This window comes from Thamnophis elegans, chromosome Z (assembly GCF_009769535.1).
Source record: "Thamnophis elegans isolate rThaEle1 chromosome Z, rThaEle1.pri, whole genome shotgun sequence".
Classification (NCBI taxonomy): Eukaryota; Metazoa; Chordata; class Lepidosauria; order Squamata; family Colubridae; genus Thamnophis; species Thamnophis elegans.
Genome location: NC_045558.1, coordinates 104832104 through 104846798, shown reverse-complemented (window position 1 = coordinate 104846798; position 14695 = coordinate 104832104). Strand labels below are relative to the sequence as shown.

Sequence of the window (14695 nt, the reverse complement as noted above, 5' to 3'; positions counted from 1 at the left end):
GAGAGAGAGACAGAAACACACAGAGAGACAGAGGGAGGGAGGGAGAGACAAAGACACAGAGAGAGAAGGAGGGAGGGAGAGAGACAGAAACACACAGAGAAAGACAGAGAGGGAGGGAGAGACAGAAACACAGGGAGGGAGGGAGAGAGACAGAAACACACAGAGAGACAGAGAGGGAGGGAGAGACAGAAACACACAGAGAGGGGGGAAGGAGGGAGAGACAGAAACACAGTGAGACAGAGAGGGGGGAGGGAGAGAGAGAGACAGAAACACACAGACAGAAATACAGAGAGAGGGAGGGAGAGAGGGAGAGAGAGAATACAATATGCAAATTGTAAGTTACTCCAGCAATATATCTTACTAAGCTTATTATAGGTATGACAGTTAATATAAAAGTAGACTTCATGCAGAACTTGAGAATATCAGACTTGTGGCAGTGTTACATCTAGGCTAGCATGGATTAGATTTTTATGAATTTATCAGTATTATTTGTTTCCTCCTAGATGGTTGCCTCTCTGAAGTCTTGGCCTCTTGTGATTGCCATGGCTCTGTGCATCATGTTCTGTCTGGGAACTTTTGTGGAAGCCTATCCACCCAAGCCTGAGAGTCCTGGAGAAAATGCTTCGCCGGAAGAAATGGCAAAATATATTGCTGACCTTCGGCATTACATTAACTTGGTGACAAGGCAAAGGTGTGCAAAAGGATGAATGTAGTTTTTCATGGGCATGTTTCATGGGTTATATTTTATGCCATTTGTCCACCTGTGAATGCTACTTTGATTTATTTCATTTCTTCTTAATGTACAATGGGTAAGAATTTGTTGTGTGGCTCCAAAGAATAGGAGGAATTAATGCAGCCTCATTTCACTCAAGCTTCCACCTCCAAGCACATTTTGTTAATGTTTTTTTCTAAGTGGAAAATTTGCAATAGCAAATAGGTGACTATGTGTAAAAGGGGAATGCAAGACTGTTGATTGAGAAACTATAGGGTTTACATGAACAAGCACCATCTTAAGTCATAATTATTCAGTGCATCGGATTTTTATATCAGATCTGTCTAGAAGCTATGGATTCTTTTCATGTTGCATCTATCTTCAGCCAAGTACTTCAAAAAGTAATATAATTCAAAATTCTATCCTGGTAGAATTTACAGATTCTGATAAATTTAACGTTTTTCAGTCACTTAATAAGCCTGTATATCACTGTGGTGCATGCACTTTACAGTTACTTTAGTGGCTCTTCCTGGTGCAAGTGTGTGCATACATAATGATGCTCTCCAGGGATTGCTGTGCTTTGCAGTTTTTTAGGAGGGAATGAGGAACTCGGCTCTAAAATGCCCAGTTAGCTTTTTTTCCTATTAGTGTTGGCTGTTTGGAACAGGTCATTAGCTGGACAGTGTTGGGCTCCAGGATTTATTGATCGTAGTCTAGTCTAGTCTAGTGAATGGTCACTAAATCCTGAAGCCCAGCATTGCCCAACAGAAACCAGTCATGAAAGCCTACACCATCCTATTAGCTCTTATTACTTAGAAACTTAATTGGAAACCAGATCCAGGAGACCATCAGGGAGCACTTCTCTCTCTCAGTTGTTGGTGTTTAATACTATTGTTAATACTTTTGAGTATTAGTACTACTAATACTTTGAGTTTCTCAGTGTCCATAGTCTAGTTGTAAAGTTGAAAAACTGTTGTTGGTTTTTTTTTTTTTGCTGAGTCATGGAAGACCAGTGAATTTCTTCCTGCAGAAGCCAATCAAAGAACTTTTTCTTGTTAGCAGCCAGAAGTCAACTTACAGATTTTCTTCTGTATAAATATTCTTGAATTTTAGAGTAAGTGGGAAAAATGTAGTCAGTTTAGTTATGAAATCATTGAATCATAGGGCTGTAACTTTACATCTTCTAGTCCAACCCTCTGCCCAAGGCAGGGATCCTTATAACATCCGAGGCAAATGCTTCTCCAATCTTTTCTTGACACCTTCCAGCAAAGGAGCACATCTTCAGTACAGCTGAACAACTGCTTTTTGCTAGCTACCTATTAACTAATAATGTTTCATCAACTTCCTATGAAACTCTGGGCCTATTATCATTCAGGATCATTAAAAAGAGTGGAGAAAAAAAATCTGAAATATATGTCCCCTGATTTTTGTATAGACTTAGTTGATGAACCTCCTACAGATAGTTATTGACTTACCATCACAATTAGGACCAGAATTTCAATTGCTAAGCAATGTGACTGTCATTGCATAAAATTGCACTCAATCTTATGATCTTTTTTGTTAGATAAGTGAATCACTGTAGTTGTTAAATGAATCATGTTAAATGCATCTTATTAAGCAAATTTGGCTTCTCTCATTGCTTGTTGGAAGCCAGCTGGGAAGGTTACAAATCACATGGGGATCACATGATCTGGGGTACTACAACCATTGTAAATAAATCCTGGTTGCCAAGCATCTAAATTGGGACCAGGTGACCATGGAGATACTGCAATGGTTGTGTGTGAGCACTGGTTGTAAGTTACTTTTTTCAGTATTTTTGTAACTTTGAATAATCAATAAACAAAAAATTATAGGTGGAGGACATCTGTATAAACTGAGCACTCAGATTTTTTAATCAGCTGTACATTCTAAATCTCAACAAGTGGTAAAACTTTTTCTGGAACTGGAAGCTAAGGGGTTTAGTTTGGGTGATAATTTGAGGGAATTCCATAGTTATAAGCTAAATTGGGAAGTTTTTAAAAATCCCAGAAGACGACAGTGCTCAAGTACTGGCATATTGTTGCCAAGAAATTGCATAGTGAGAAAAGGAAGCAAGCTTTATTTCATTTTCTCTAAATCCAAAACAGAATTTAATCTGCTAAATGAGAAAATATAGAGCTAAGGCTTGATTAATGTTTAAAATTTCTTGCCTTAAGCTTGGTTGTGCAGAAATTGATGGTGGGTTCCCTGGCTATTAACAATTTGCAGATGATCAGTAACTAAGATTTATTTAGTTATTTACCCATTTTGTTCATGATTTATTTTATTTATATCTTGCCTTTTCATCCATCCAGATGATTAGGGAATTAACCAAACATGATATATATAAATAAGAAATACAATAAAAGGAAGACAATCAAAAATTAAATACTTAAAAAGTAATATCATGTTATATTTTCAAGGCCTATTCCAGATAATCAGTCCTAGCTGGTAGGATTTCATTTTATTTTTTTGTAATTGCAGGGATCTGGGTATAAGGAAAAAGTGAATTACATTTGGAAAGCTTTTTCTCTCCAAGGAAACAATTGTGGAGCTTTAACAGTCTTTACCTTTTTATAATCAGGTATGGCAAGAGATCTATCCCAGAGACCTTGATGTCAGAGCTTGTTTTTGGAGACAATAGCAATGCCAGATCAAGGTGAGTCTAGGCAGTTTATGTTATAAAGATGCTACAGTCCATTCAATTCCCATTTATACTTATTAAAAATAATATGTAATTATTTTTACTTCTGTTGACTTTGGAATAGTAAGAAAAAAATCACTGTTGTTTCTGAACTGGTGGAACTCCTAGTAGTATAATAAAAGTCTCCTAAATCTCCCACAAGATGAAAATATACTAAATTTCTACTACTACCACCTATTTCATAGGCTGTGCATTTCTCTGGTTGCATGTAAAAGCAAAACAATACCTAGTTTGGGAAGTTGCAAATCCATCAAGTTTTGGCTGCAGTTAACCACAGAATTCCTGGAGAAATGGATTATCTAGAAACTATCTTACAAATTTTGTAGAGTCGCAGGCTTTCAATGGGTTTCAAAAAACCACTTCTACAGTTTCAAATATATGATATCTGAATAGAAATTGCATCTCATTTATCAAACATGGCTTAAATAGCAATAGTGGACTTATATGCCGCTTTACAATGCTTTACAGCTCTCCCTAAGCCATTTAGAGAGTCATTATATTGCCCCCAACAGTCTAGGTCCTCATTTTATCCACCTCAGAAGGATGGAAGGCTGAGTCAACCTTGACCTTGGTGAGATTTGAACTGCCAAATTGCAGTTAACCTGCACTGTAACCACTGTGCCACACACATACATACTACTAACCACCAGTATATATGTCAAATGTTATGCATCAGCCACTCTTTAATGAAAGGCGAAAGCTATTCTGTACTGCAGCCTTTCTCAATCTGGTCCTCTTTTAGTGTTATGGGGATCACAATTTATGACTTCTATGTTAGCATTGCATTGAATAACACAGTTACTAGTTTCTGGGCAAGATCTGTTTAATTTGTACATATTTTTATTTTTATTTTATATTTTAAACGTTATGTCATATGCCTTATTTTAATTGTGATGCTTCTGACATAAATAAATAAATAAATAAATAAATAATAAATAAATAAATAAATAATAAATAAATAAATAAATAAATAAATAAATAAATAAATAAATAAATAAGATAAGATAAGATAAGATAAGATAAGATAAGATAAGATAAGATAAGATAAGATAAGATAAGATAAGGCTGCTATTGATCCATGCAAACTAATCCCAGCAAAAATGGCATTTATACCCATTTGTTTGTTTCATCTGCATGGATGAATGTTTATTCAGATTTAGAATCCCTCCAAACCTCTACAAGGTCAAGAATCAATTTATAATTACATCACTAGCAAACCATAAATTCAATAGTGTAGTGTAGAGATAGTCTTCCTTTGAAGTAAGGTTTAAAGAAAAGGTTTACTTTAGTTTTGTCTTTCTTTTTCATAGGTTTGATGATTCGTATATGTGGTGAAGACTTACCCACTTTTCAGTAAATGGAAGATCAGCTGCGTCTTTTTAAATATTCCACTCCTGTTGTGTCATTTAACATTTTTAAAAAGCCTGTTCTTTCCCCATTTCTGTTTTCTATCAAATGTTGAATCTTGGAAAATCATTCTTTTGGGGATTCCTTCTGCCCCTCCCCCCCAAAATAAAAAAAAATGAAAATGGTTCTTGCAAGCATTAAGGGGACTCTGCAAGAAATCTATTGTGCTGGGGACAGGTCTGGTGTATACTTGTGTTCAGTAGTGGCCTCGGCTTTTTTTTGAAACAATGTCTGCATTGATTCATCCATGAAAAATCACACTATGTCCATTCTTTATTTTTTACAACCATAGATGTGTGTATATATAATGATGTATGAATGTTTGTGTGTATGTGTAGTGTGTATGTGTGTGTGTGTGTGTATATATAAATGTATGCATATTCAATGACTTTTCTTCATCAACAATAAAAAAGCAAATGTATTGGAGAAGAATTTTGCTAGGTGTTCCTTCTTTTCATCATTTCAAATGGCATATTTGGAGTCTTTGCAACAAATTAAACACAGCACAAAATTTGCCCATTTTTTTCTACCAATCCCCTCAGGATATTTTTCAACTTGCCTCAGTTCATACCTGAGAGAGATTTACACCATCTTAGTAGGGGTTTCCCTCTTATTTTGGTACCATCCAACAGTAGTCTTATGGAAGTCTTTGACTTATGATCACAATTGGGACCAGAATTTCCTTTGTAAATTAGAATAGTCATAAAGTAAATCATCACATGACTGGACCAGATTGTATGTTTTTTTTTAAAAAAAATCACAGCCATTAAGTGAATCACTGGATTTGCTTAACTTGATTGTTAAGCAAATCCAGCTTCCTCAATTTACATTTTTTTATCAGAAAATAGCTGGGAAGATTGCAAATTATGATTATGTGATGGCAGAATTTTGCAACCCATGATGCATATAAGCTGGTTGCCAACTGCCCTGATTGTGAGCATGTGACTGCACTGTAGGATGATGGTGCAATGGCCATAAGTGTGAGGACATGTCATAAATCATTTTTTCTGACACTGCCGTGCTATCATTAAAAGATTAGTAATAAGTTGAGGACTACCTATATCTTAATTTATAAATTATAAATCCAGGGGACTGTAAGATCTCTTCATTGCTGGTGCCTGCATTTTTAATTGTTTTGTGATTAAAATAGAATTTCCCTCTATTCTGTTATTGTCTAAGGATAGCTCTAAGCTATGTAAATTCTGCATAGCTTCCTTACTTGTTACCTTAGAAGGAAGTCAGGTGGTTGCTGTGATTTGAAAGACAGCAATAGAAGCAGGAGAAATTTACAGAAAGAGCCATGAAAAACAGTGGCCACTGAGTGCCACCCGCTGCTCAATGCACGAATTCAGATTAAAATAATCTCAACAGATAATAATAATTTAACAAGTTGGAAGGGACCTTGGAGGTTTTCTAGTCTAACCCCCTGCTTAGGCAAGAAACCCTACACAACTTCAGACAAATGGTTATCCAATCTCTTTTTAAAGACTTCCAGTGTTGGGGCATTCACAACTTCTGGAGGCAAGCTGTTCCACTGATTCATTGTTCAAACTGTCAGGAAATTTCTCCTCGGTTCTAAATTGCATCTCTCCTTGATTAGTTTCCACCCATTGTTTCTTGTTCTGCCCTCAGGTGCCTTGGAGAATAGTTTGACTCCCTCTTCTTTGGGGCAGTCTCTGAGATATTGGAACACTGCTATCATGTCTCCCCTAGTCCTTCTTTTCATAAGTTTAGACATTAGTTTAGTTTAGTTTATTTGGATTTATAGGCCGCCCTTTTCCCTGAGGGGACTCAGGGCGGCTTACAATCATTAGAAGTTACCAGTTCCAGCAACCATTCTTTATATGTTTTATTCTCGAGCCCCCTAATAATCACAAATGGCTGACTAGTCTTTCTACAAATCCTGCAAAAGGAAGCCTGCCACTTCTTTGAGGCTATAGTCAAATAACTTCATTTCTTTAATACAAGGGTGCCCCCACAAACGTTCCTGGGTGATGCATCTGTATGCCCTACTTACACCTGTACTGCTGGGGCACCTCAAGAACAGTTTAAGAACTCTGGTTTCCCCCTTTGATCTCACCTTATTTCATAGTATGTAGTCGGTGTGTGGAGCATTGATGCTCAAGGGGAGGAACCTGGACACAATTTACCCTGTAACTTCTGCTACTTCATTTTGATTCTGCCACTCCAGGGCCATCTCCTTCTCTCAGGCATTCCTCTGCCCCGGTCACTCATGAAGTCTGCAATGGCATCTCTCTCTCTGGTGTTTTGTCTCCCCACATTACATTTTCCCCTGGGTATTTTGGAACACTCAATTTACCAGTTGACTGCACAAGGATTAGGAACCCACATCCTTGTACTTCCCCCCCCCCTTTTCTTTTTGTAAGAATGCCATAATGTGCTGGCTGTCTATGTGTTCCCATTTTAAAAAAAAATAATTTCTGTGATTGAATTCTTACTTGATTCCCGATTTCACATCTGCTACAAGCTTGTGTACTATCAATGGCCCCACTTTCCTTCCATATACAGGGCATGCCAGAACGAGGGAGCTATGGTGAAATAAGGTTTGCTCCACCCCAGTAGGTTTTCTGGGTTATCAGAGCTGGGGATCACAGGAGACTGGGGAGATATTGTAGTGGCCCCATTATTGTCTTTATTGTTGGTATTCTCTCTTAGCCTTGGGATTTTTTTTAAAAAGAATGATTCTTTTTTATATGCTTACTTTTACACCTTTATTGTATGCCACACAGAATCAGGTTTTTTATGAGATAGACCATACATGGGATGAACCTTGCTAGCCATCTATGTGTCAATAACACATAAGGTAACATTTATTTACACACAACCACACACATACACGTGGACACACATCTTGATGTGGTATTGCCGCATATATGGCTAGCATGGCTCTTCCATTTAATATTTTGTCTTGTGCCATTGCCACACTCCGGTATTTTCAGCATGGATCACTTAGTGGCAAAGGGGATGGTTGCTATTGTGTTGGAGTCTGTCCCAGGATACGGGACAGCTAAATCAATGGGTATCAAGTATAGGCTGGATGTGTGATTCATGCTCTGATTCCATCATGATACTGATCACATATGGTTAACAGACCAAGAGTTTCTATATCCCCCTGAAGATTATCCATTGACTTCTGGATCTATTATATACGACATAGCCCAAGGTTTTATGTTCTGGCTGTTTGAGGGCCTCCTTCTCTTTGCTTCGTGATGAAGTGAGAGGCAGAGTAACACAAGTACCATCAAGAGGATGATACTCTGCCTGCAGGTTTTGCAAAGCATTTTCCACCTATTTTTCCTGCAGTTTTGGATACTGTATAATTAAGTCAGAAATGAAACAGCTCAGCTGGTAAACACAGATGGTGGCAGCAATTGTAGAAGTCAAGCTGATTTGGGGGGTATGCCATGAATTCTTGTAAAAATGCCCATGGTGTAGATTAAAGCAGAAAAAGCAATACATTCTGCAAACTCACAACAATATAAAACTTAAAAATAGCACTAAAAGAATTTCTAAAGAGTCCTGATGAGGGGATAGAAAAAATACTATATTACAAAGGCAAAGAGAACTATTGACATCTTGTTACTTTCCTTTATTTCTTTCTCAGTGAGATTTTCCTAAATCCACACAATTCATGTCTCAAAGCTTAGATGCCAAATAGCTGGTTTAAAGGGCAACAACCCTGATCAAATAAAAACACTTGTTCCAGGCAAATTAAGCTTGGAATACTTTTGAGACCTCATGCATATTGGAGTTCCACCTAGTGGTAGCTGCAACAAGGCAGTTTAATGCAGCCATATAGAAATAAAAACACAGCTCCAAGTTGCAAACAAAGATCACTTCTGAAGACTGCTGGACATTTATATAAACATTGTTCTCTCCCAGAATATGTGCTGCATCAGCTAAGCACTAGGGGAAGGGATAGAGGTGTACCATGAAAAGGAGCAGCTCTTCCATAAAACTACCCATGGTTTTGTCAAAGAAGTTGGGAGAGGTGAAGAGCACTTCCTTTCCCATTTAGGTATAAACAAAGAAACTAGTTTTTCAGCCATAACTTTGTAAGGGGGTCTTTTTAGTGCTGGGAGAACTAGTATCTCAAAGATCGATTTCCCCGCCTTCTGTTTTCACCTCTGCTGACATTCATGAGTTGTCAAGAGAAGGAGCAGAGATGATATTTTGGCACAGTGGAGAGCTTTGACCTCTCATTGCAAAAGATGAATCATCCAGAAAAATCAGTGGGTAGGAACTGAGAGAACAAGGTTCCACCTTATATACTCACTTGCGATAGGGTAGTCCTTTGTCCCTAAGCTTATCTTAGTATAATTATTTTCATATTTTGTGAGAGAAGAAACTGGAAAACTCTTTGGTCTCCCTTTTCCACGTCACAAACGTGAGGTGAATATGATGCTATCTGTTCATATTCTCTAAATTTGTCTGCTGAAGCTTCACTTGATCGTGGACACAACTTGCAAATTTGCAAAAGAACCCAAATAAACAAATATTAATTGGCATCATACAAATCCCAAATTATAATCTTTAGGCTGCCCAATAATAAAGATGTTTATGTACCAAATAGTTGTGATTTTATTCAGTTTGCATCAAGATCCACTAAAATTTTTTAAAAAACCAACAACTCTTATCTGTTTTTAGCACACAGGAAATATACAGTACTACTTGCAGTGCAAAACTGTTTTTACCTAGAAATATTTTATTTTGATGAGTCCAAAAACTTGCTCATTCTTTTCACATGCTTGGTGGTCCGGACAAGAGTTAATGTATTTGGGAAAGCTTTTCGATACAACATTCCAGACACTATCCTGCAAACACTATCCTGACACATAGGATATTTAGCCATAAAATGTCAAGTAAGTGAGTTAGTCTATTGTGTAGTGTATGAAAACAGATACAAAGGCATGGTCTGAAGCAGAGTGGGTCAGAGTTGTTGGATAAATGAGAGAAGTGTGAAAGGGATATGGTATAATCAGAAAGAGGACAGCAACAAAGATTTTTTGCATCTCTGATTCTTGACAGAATTAGATTGACAGCATTATTTGACTGGGGTAATTGGAATCTCTAATCTGAACCATTATATCTCCCTTGGAAAGTCTGATAATTTGACAGAGAATATCTCATGTATTTTAGCAGCCTATCGTTATATCAAAAGGCTACGCTCGCAGTTAGTTAGGTCATATTCAAATTATAGGTACAAATTAATTCATGTCAAGAACTGGAAAAGAAAAAGGGAGAAAGAACTTGGTCTCTTCTGTACCTATAGGAAAGAGAAAGTAGGGACTTCTGCTTTTACTTATCTTAACAATCTGAAATTGAGGAGAATCAAATTTAATTTATTATGCTTTGAAGTCATATGCCTCCCTACCATTTTCATCACAATGTCTGATAAATGCTGTTACTGTTTGTCTGTCCTCTTGATGATAGTCAGACATTCCACTGTTTTAAACCTTTTTTGCTACAATTCCAGCAATTGTGGTGTATTCAACATGTGGTCCTTTTGTGATTTAAGTACTTACCATTTCAAATTCAAAGATAGACCTGCAACAAAATCCTGCTACTTATATGCATGATTTTGTGAAGAATTCACATTCTTCATGGCTGATCATCCTACCTAGTGCTGCTGAGAATTGTAGTTCACAATATTTGAAGGGAGTGATTCTGTATTCTTTGCTTTTACAAATATGTTCTCATTAACATGTTGGGAAGATAATGCCCCTTTAAGTGCAGGTTGTCTGAATCACTCTTTTTTTTGCTTTTTTCACTCTCTTAAAATCCACTTTTACTTATTTTAAATTTACTCTTATTTGTGTAGTGGTTTCAAGGAAATGGGAGGAGAACATCAACTGCATAGGGTTTTCCATGACCTATACAGAGATTGGAAAGAGGGCAGCAAGGGGGAGACTAGGAATATAAAGATGCCTCAGAGTTGGGCCCAGAAATAAGCCATCCTGACCAGCATTTAGCAATAGTACTTAGACTTATGTAGTGTTTCCCGCTTCACAGTGCTTTCTACAGCTCTCTCTCAACGGTTTACAGAGTCAGCATATTGCCCCCAACAATCTGGGTCCTCATTTTACTGACTTCGGAAGGATGGAAGGCTTGAGCCTCATTTGCTGCATGAAATTTGCCAGAAGCTCAATGTAAACATTGGGAGAAAGATCCTTGGCTTTCTAGAACAGTGAATTTTCTGAAGAATAACTCTGATATTATCACCAGCAGCTCTTTACAATGCAACCTTTCATGGATGAGTATATAGATAGAGATGTAGTCCACTTTGTTCTGATTGAATAAAAACTATTATGCTGACTAGTTCTGGAGAAGATTGCTGTAAGAAGAACAAAAGCAGATACCAATTAATGGCATTAACAATGCATCTTACCAGGCATTTGTTCCTACTAAATTTGGGAGCTGATAGGCACAATACTTGACTATGTTGCTTTTGGTATTTTAAGGAGGCTTGGGATTGATTTAAAAACTACATTCCTCCAACCCACTATTCTTATATAATAGATAGACATGAACTGCATTTGAATAAAGATATATAGATATAATTTGAGTTTGTTGCAGAAAAATTCAGGTGGACTATACTATGACAAATATTTGCAGAAAGTTTGAAACCAGTTGTGTGTGTACATCATTGCCTAGTAACTGCAGTAGGGTTAAAGTTGATTTCATCTAGGGGTGGAAAGGAAAATAAAGAGAATCTGGTTAGTAATTGTATGGGTAATTGATAGAAAATGCAAGGTCTATAACTGTGATGGCGAACCTATGGCATGCATGCAACAGGTAGCACGTGGAGCCATTTGTTAGGGCATGCAAGGCATTGCCCTGTCAGCTCCAGTGCACATGCGCGCACTGGCCAGCTGACTTCAGCCTTCTTTTTCGGCTGTTTTTCATTAAAAAAAACCAATACACAAACCGGAAGTTTGGGAACGGATTTCCGGTTTGCATGCTGTGCTGTTTTTTTGGCCCTCCAGAGGCTTCAGAGAAGCCTCCTGAAGGCTCCGGAGGGTGAAAAACGACCCTATGGGCAAACCGGAAATCCATTCCCCAACTTCTGGGTTGCCCGTAGGGCCATTTTTCACCCTCTGGAGGTGAAAGCCTCCTGAAGCCTCTGGAGGACCTCTGGGGAGGATTGAGGGCAATTTTCACCCTCCCCAGGCTCCTAGAAAGCTTCTGGAGCCTGGGGAGGGAGAAAAACAGGCCCATCACACATCAAAAGCAGGGGGGAGGGTGGGGATCATGCACGCGTGCGTGCATGGTTGCATGCATAACAATATGGGTGTGGCCATGCCCGCTCTCCCCCCGCTTTTGGCACATGATTGGAAAAAGGTTAGCCATCACTGGTCTATAAGATAGTATGAGCAATTGAAAAGCATCTCACAAGTCAGTGCAAAATCATTTCTGTACTGCAGCCAAGAAACCTACGTGGATATTTCCATCTAATCATCACATCCTAAACATAGCATTAAAGAAATATTTTGCTGTTGTTATTGTTGTTGATGATAGTCAACAGTTAAAACTAAATTTTGACTATAGGAATTTCTACTAAACTTATAATAAGAACAAGACTTGTCATTGAAAATCTTTAAAATTTAGTTGAAAGTTGGTGACATTGTGTTTGTGTGTGTATGTGTCAGAGGTGGGTTCCTACCAATTCGCATCTATTCGGTAGAACCGGTTCGTCAAATCTACCGAACAGGTTAGAAGAGGTTCCACCAGTGGACCCAGAAAGCAGGCCACACCTACAGAAGAGGTTCCAAATTTTTTTGAAACCCACCACTGGTATGTGTGTACACAAGCAAACTGAACATAACTTTTGTTCCCCTGTTAATAGATCTATAAAGGCATGGCATGGCTTCACACTTATCTAGTAGTAAATTCCACAGAAACCTCTCTGAACTTGATTTCTGAGGAATAGTGCCTATGTTGTTTTCTGTCTTCCTTCTTTTGGATTCAGGTGTTCATTCAAGATGGTTTACTGCAATTACCTTGACTTTATGCCTGGCTGTGTTTCTCAATCATCTTGAAACTGAGGCACCTTTTGCACCTCTGTTCTATGGCAAAGATTCCTCAGAGATGAAATGATAAAGTTTTACACTGAATTCCAGCAATATCTCAACTCCATCGATCAAATTCAACCAATCCATTCTTTTCTTGATCAGCCTTCCCTCGTTCATGCTCTAATTAGTATGAACTAACTACAGACTATGATTACACAAAAGCTTAAAATGTATCCCTTGTAACATGGAGAACATCTAAAATCTTCTTCCCTGGCTCATCTCTCTTTTCTCTGTTTTTTCATGTTGTTGCTAAAACAAATTTCATGTATAAAGAAATTTTTGCAGACTTTTATAGTTCAATAAATTTCAAGTTGAAGTTATATATGAATATTGCAAAAATACCTAATTATCCTGATAGATTTCCACATGGGTTTTCTTTTAATGTAAGATTTCTTTTGTACAATATTTTAGCAAACATGTAAATTATGTCCATATGCTAAATATGCCTGCATTTTATACATGTATGCATCTTTTTAAAAATTGCATTCTATAAATCAGGAAGTCCATGAAGTCACAGAAACTCTGCTTACCTCATATGAGAATTTATTTATGAAATATCAGTATGTAATATTTATTTTAATTTTTTTTTTTGCTCCAGCTGAAATTATTTTGTTCTTTTTACCACCTTCAAGTTTTTACAGGCTTTATTTTCTCTTTGAAAGAAACTTTGGCATGTCAACCTCAAATATACAGGCAGAATAAAGGAATAGAAATACAAATATTTTTGTCTATGGAGATTCTCAGTCATCCAGGTCATGGTTGTCCCAAAGGTGCTTTTTCAAGAGGCAACCTGACTTTGTTGTTTTTCTTCTCCTCCAAGAAGCTTCTTCACTCTGACTGTATGGTGGGGAATGGAAGGATTTATACTCCTTGCAGACAACTGGTCATTTGCATGCTTTTAGCAGGTCATTAAGGCCACCTGGAGATTTATCTATGTCATCAGGGTCACCTGAGTGGTGCAAATTGATGTGGAGCCTTTTTGGAACTGCTGAAAGTACTGTATTGCAGACTGGAGATGGACTAGGTCATATTCTTCCCCCTTTGTTGAGAGACTGCTGTTCAATTTTGACATAGATGGCCTCTTTGACCCCTCTTTCAAACTAGGAGTCCTCTCTATCCAAAATATGGACTTTGTTGTCTTCAAAAGAGGGGCCTATGTCTTTTAAATGCAGATGGACTGCTGAATCTAGTCCTGATGTGTCTGTTCTCCTATGTTGTGCCATGCATTTATGTTTCGTTTCCCTTGTTCAGCAGACAACTTTTTTCACCTCCCTTTCCTCAAACAACTGGGAAACAATTGTCTGTTAGTGTCCACACCAGGAATTACACCCCCTCCTAATGAGCATGGTGGCTTAAGAATGATATGCAACCCTAAGAGTGGTTGGTGGGTTGAGGGTGCTCCTTCCGCCTCTTTTGACTTTCAACTTTTTTATTTTAACCTTGTTCTTAATTCTGTTTTATCTGACTTTTAACTATGTTTTAATATTTCTTATGCTTTTATTATATATTGTTTAGATAAGATGGTAAGTGTTGAGATGATAGAAAGATGGATGATAGAAAGATATCTATCTATCTATCTATCTATCTATCTATCTATCTATCTATATATATATATATATATATATATAGATAGATAGATAGATAGATAGAGATAGAGATAGAGATAGAGATAGAGATAGAGATAGAGATAGATAGATAGATAGATAGATAGATAGATAGATAGATAGATAGATAGATAGATGATGGATGTATGATGTATGA

General features: G+C 37.4%; 1 protein-coding gene across 1 annotated transcript; it reads left to right on the top strand.

The window, feature by feature from the left end:
- Window positions 1-272: 272 nt before the first annotated feature.
- Window positions 273-5170, top strand: LOC116522703 (goannatyrotoxin-Vere1-like). Its single transcript, XM_032237719.1, has 3 exons — window positions 273-691; window positions 3315-3389; window positions 4745-5170. The coding sequence occupies exons 1-3, from the start codon at window positions 504-506 to the stop codon at window positions 4767-4769; spliced, it is 288 nt and encodes a 95-aa protein (XP_032093610.1). The 5' UTR covers window positions 273-503; the 3' UTR covers window positions 4770-5170.
- Window positions 5171-14695: the final 9525 nt, after the last annotated feature.